This window comes from Penaeus vannamei, chromosome 4 (genome assembly GCF_042767895.1).
Source record: "Penaeus vannamei isolate JL-2024 chromosome 4, ASM4276789v1, whole genome shotgun sequence".
In the NCBI taxonomy this organism is placed as follows: Eukaryota; Metazoa; Arthropoda; class Malacostraca; order Decapoda; family Penaeidae; genus Penaeus; species Penaeus vannamei.
This window is the reverse complement of record NC_091552.1, coordinates 11,143,456-11,148,455: the sequence shown is the minus strand read 5'-3', so window position 1 is coordinate 11,148,455 and position 5,000 is coordinate 11,143,456. Positions and strand designations below refer to the sequence as shown.

Sequence of the window (5,000 nt, the reverse complement as noted above, 5' to 3'; positions counted from 1 at the left end):
GCTAACTAACTCCAAATGACCCTTCATTCCTTACTCTTCGACCCCCGCGTAAACCAAGGAACCAGTCCAAACAGGTTTTTGTTTTTGTTTTGTTTATCCATCTCTTTTAATTCAGAAACAAGATACTTCCAAACATTTTTTAATCGTCGCCAATTATCGTCAAACAAAGAAATAATTAAAAGGCGTTCTTGGCCCATGTGGTTTGGAGCTGCTATACTCGTTTAACGTTGCTATTGTTAGTTTACGTTTCAATGAAATAATACTATAGGAGTTTACTGATCTATCGATTCCATATATTTCTTATACTTTTGTATAAACCTATGTCATAATTTTACTAACGTTTGTTGCTCATTTCATGTGAAAATCGGATTATTTATGGTGGGGGATCATATTGTCAACAGTAAACAAACAAACAAAAACGGGATGACACGTGATCAGAACGTCCCTTTAAACTTGAGTTACCAGCATACTTACCACTGAATATAAGATAGTAACTAAGATATCAAGTTCGTTAGTGAATCATGCTCTTGGGGGGTGGGGGGGGGGATGGAGCAATATGAAAATCGTAACCGAAATAAACTAAATTTTGTCTTAGTTTATTCCTACAGGTAAATAACTATCATATAACAATGAACTGGGATCTTTCCATACAGTGTTCTTGTCCTAAAGATATTAACACCATTATACTAACTAGCAATAACAGAAACTGAACGGGACCGTGGACATATTGGTCACGTGGCCGAAAAAAAAGGAACCACATATGTACACCTTTTTTTTTCTTTCTTTCCTTTTTTCCTTGTATTATTCATTTACAGCTACCTAATAACAGAAAACGGTGGCGAGGGAGAACTTGTGAAGTGATGTGACTGCAAATTTTACCATTCTGCATTTCATATCAGTTGTTATAATCAACAGGATTTGTATATTTCTACACTTATTCTTCTGGTACTGAAATACTGATAAAAATTTATTAAATCGCGAAACCAACAACAAAAGAAGGAAAACCATTATATTGGACATTTATTATTATTATTATTATCTTTAATGTTTTTTGATGAGTAAAAACATAAACACATTTAATCCATGATCGACTTAAATATTACAATGATACAATGAGTTCTTTCATGCATTTCGTAGGAGAATCTATCACATTAGCAATATTTTTATTTGAATATTAACGATTTTTTTTTTTCACATAAAAGAAATATTTGTTGTTTAACGATGGTTATCGTTTGTGTGTGTGTGTGTGTGTGTGTGTGTATGTGTGTGTGTGTGTGTGTGTGTGTGTGTGTGTGTGTGTGTGTCTGTGTGGAATGGCCTTAGAAAATGGTTTAAAATTAAAAATATGTCTAATAATGTTGAAATTAGAGGCCATTCAGATCTTGCAAAACACCAGTCTCCCTTAAGAGCCCTCAGCTTCGTTGTCGTCCTTGAAGTCCGCGTTATCATAACCTTGCTTTCTCTGCCAAGAAAAAAAAATATTGTTAGAGACGAAAAATAAATAAAACCAAAAAGAAAATAATAAAGCACAAGAAAACGAACAAACTGAGCAACTACATAAAACAAACAGAAATAACGAGATTAAGGGGATTATCTTACGGTGTTTTCAGTCTCCTTCTTCTTCTTGTAGTACACGAATCCTCCGTAGCCAATCAGGGCAACAGCGACGAGGCCTCCCAGGACACCCAGGACTATGGCGACGGTAGGATCGTATGGGTCTTCTGGATCCAGCTTTGCCTCGACGACTTTTTCGGCGTTGTCGATGGCCTTTGGAAGAGAACGAAAGAGGATTATTTGGGGCTTATGTTCAAAATAAGGGCACGTGTTTCATGGCCAAGGTGGTTTGAAGTTGTAGCTTGCCTAAGTTAGCGCTACGTGCTTTCAAGCTTCCTCGCTTACAGCTGCCACTACTGGCTGGTCTGGTGCGAAAAGGGAGCAACCCAGCAAAAGCAGATAAACTATCTCTCCTGTGTCCCAGTGTGAGGTGTGAGGGTCTTAACCCTAGAGAACATCACAGGTAGATACTGGACTCTGTAGCCTGTGATCCACCTTTTATGGGGTAATGCCATAAATGGCAAATGTGGTACCTAAAGGACCACTCGGCGTTTAACTTCAAATGGGCCATCTGAACGTGATTACTCTCTAAAGAAGGATGATCCCTTACCACCGATGATGAGAGAACTGAGGGTTGAAGTGACTGCCCTCACTGGTTAGGAGAAAGCAATGGCCACCAATTTGGGGGGCAGCCATGGTCAACTCCAACAGATTTTAGCCTTTGATACTTACAGTAACTCCAGTTGATGTGTACGTAATGACACTGAGACTAAAGCAGGCACGTTGCCTCATGTCTCATTGTTGTACTACTAGCCTTAAAATAAAATATCTGTATATTCAATGTGCAAGAGGTGCTTTATAGTAAGCACACTTCCATGGCAACCACAGTCCTCAATGGGATATCTGCATTGTTCTAGGTGTCTTCAGTGCGATATTTGCTATAATTAAACTGGGTATGAGACGTCTGTTAGTTCTCACGACTCTAAGATTGATGCCAGTAGTATGAACAGCTTCCTCCTCCAATTTGGCTAAAGGAATAGACAAACTTTGGCCTTGCAATGTTTACAAGAGTGCCGAGTTCTATAGTGATAATCATGGATGGAATTAATGGTACCCCTCCGTGTACCCTTCAAAATCCCCTGACTATCCAGTGACCATACCAGGATGTTCCAGATTGAGGGAGATGGAATGTACTGGGACAATTTCTGAACATATCACAGTGCACATCTTGACAGCCCCCACAGCACTGTGTACACAAATATAAACCCTGCAGTTACTGAAGCAGTCCACTGCTCAGCATGCCAGACAAGGTGCTTGTTCTCATATGTTTAATACATATCAGACACCACCTGCTGAAGCCATTACAGTCTGCAGCAATCTGGATTTATTCCTGAGAAGCACGCAAATGACAATGTCCATGTGACTTTCAGCCTACATGAACCTAAAGGTGTTTGAAACACTCCGGAAGAGTCTGACATAGTAATTAAAAGACTGAATCATTAATAGCAGCCTATTCTATCCAACACGCACATGGGCTGTATAATGGTTAGAGATACCATCCAAGGCCAGTGTGGAGTAAGACATGTCACCAACTTTGACTTACAGTATCACCGTTTTATCCTAGTCTTGATAACTTAGTGGTAACAACCTCATTTATCAATCAGGCGAAACCCATGTCTACAAAAGTGGTTCCCACTGGAAGGAATCTGTTCTCACACCTTGCAGTGTTGAATTGATATCTTTAGAACAGGTTCTTGTTTCGGAGAAATGGATACAGTTGGCTAGGCAACATGCCCTAACTAATGATTTTACATGTTTGCACAAGCTGGAACTGCCAACTCAGGCTAAAAGGATACATGGCTAAATTACCCAAGAATGACCCTGCCCACCAGGAGAATGCTTATAGAATAACCCAGGAAATTGTGGCTTGGGCAAAGCAATCTGTCATGGCTTTATCACCAGTGATTTAACAGTTCAAAAGTATTTTCTTCTTTAAGCAAAGGTAAAGAGTTTCGATGAATATATATAAGGACTATCAATGTCATGGACACATGCATACACCGATTTATCTGTATGCTTATTGGGAGAGAAGGAACATATTACAAGGCAAAACAGGAAACCGGACCAATAGCAAAACAGTAAAAGACTTACATCGTCCACATGTGTCTTCCTCTCCTCGAATTGCTCCTTGTTGATGCCCTCGAGGAACTCAGGGTCAGTCTCCGCTTCCTGGACTACTTGGTCAAGCCTCGCCGAGCAGTTCTTGAGGGTCTCCAGCTGCTCCTCGCCAGTTAATCCTTTCTCAATCTCCTCCGTAACAGCTTCAATATCATCCAGAACTTGGATGAAGCGCGTGCAGAGGTCATCTTCACCAGCTGTCTCGTTCTTGGTGCACAGGGGAAGGGTTGGGTCGCTGGTTGAGGGTGAGGATGAAGGAGTGGAGGAGGATGGGTCGGCTGAAACAGTTATAGTTGATGATGTGACCTCCTCTCTCAGCATTAGAACTTTTCGCCCTCTGAAGTGCAGGAGTCGGCCTGAGGGTGCAGGTGGTTGGGTTGTTGGCTTTGGGGTTGTAGGCTGAGCAGTTGTGGGTTTGGGGGTTGTAGGCTCAGGAGTTGTTGGCTTTGGGGTTGTAGGCTGAGCAGTTGGGGGCTTGGGGGTCGTAGGCTGAGCAGTTGTGGGTTTGGGGGTTGTAGGCTCAGGAGTTGTTGGCTTTGGTGTTGTAGGCTCAGGAGTTGTGTGTTTTGGTGTTGTAGGCTCAGGAGTTGTGGGTTTTGGGGTCGTAGGCTGAGCAGTTGTGGGTTTGGGGGTTGTAGGCTCAGGAGTTGTGGGTTTTGGGGTTGTAGGCTGAGCAGTTGTGGGTTTTGGGGTCGTAGGCTCAGGAGTTGTGGGTTTTGGGGTTGTAGGCTGAGCAGTTGTGGGTTTTGGGGTCGTAGGCTCAGGAGTTGTGCGTTTTGGGGTTGTAGGCTGAGCAGTTGTGGGTTTTGGGGTCGTAGGCTCAGTAGTTGTGGGTTTTGGGGTTGTAGGCTGAGCAGTTGTGGGTTTTGGGGTCGTAGGCTCAGGAGTTGTGGGTTTTGGGGTTGTAGGCTGAGCAGTTGTGGGTTTTGGGGTCGTAGGCTCAGGAGTTGTGGGTTTTGGGGTTGTAGGCTGAGCAGTTGTGGGTTTTGGAGTTGTAGGCTGAGCAGTTGTGGGTTTTGGGGTTGTAGGCTCAGGAGTTGTGGGTTTTGGGGTTGTAGGCTGAGTAGTTGTGGGTTTTGGGGTTGTAGGCTGAGCAGTTGTGGGTTTTGGGGTTGTAGGCTCAGGAGTTGTGGGTTTTGGGGTTGTAGGCTGAGCAGTTGTGGGTTTTGGTGTTGTAGGCTCAGGAGTTGTGGGTTTTGGTGTTGTAGGCTGAGCAGTTGTGGGTTTTGGGGTTGTAGGCACAGCAGTAGTGGGTTTTGGTGTTGTAG

At 43.0% G+C, this 5,000-nt stretch overlaps 1 protein-coding gene across 1 annotated transcript in view; it reads right to left on the bottom strand.

Moving 5' to 3' along the window:
* Positions 1 to 1,230: 1,230 nt before the first annotated feature.
* LOC113806018 (proteoglycan 4) overlaps positions 1,231 to 5,000 on the bottom strand; it is a 6,337-nt gene continuing 2,567 nt past the window's right edge. The window contains exons 3-5 of the mRNA XM_070120647.1: positions 3,706 to 5,000; positions 1,600 to 1,767; positions 1,231 to 1,462 (exon numbers count right to left, since the gene is read on the bottom strand). The exon at positions 3,706 to 5,000 is cut by the window's right edge and continues 621 nt beyond it. Of these exons, the coding sequence (XP_069976748.1) occupies positions 1,403 to 1,462; positions 1,600 to 1,767; positions 3,706 to 5,000 (1,523 nt within the window). The 3' untranslated portion in view covers positions 1,231 to 1,402. The remainder of the gene's footprint in view (positions 1,463 to 1,599; positions 1,768 to 3,705) is intronic.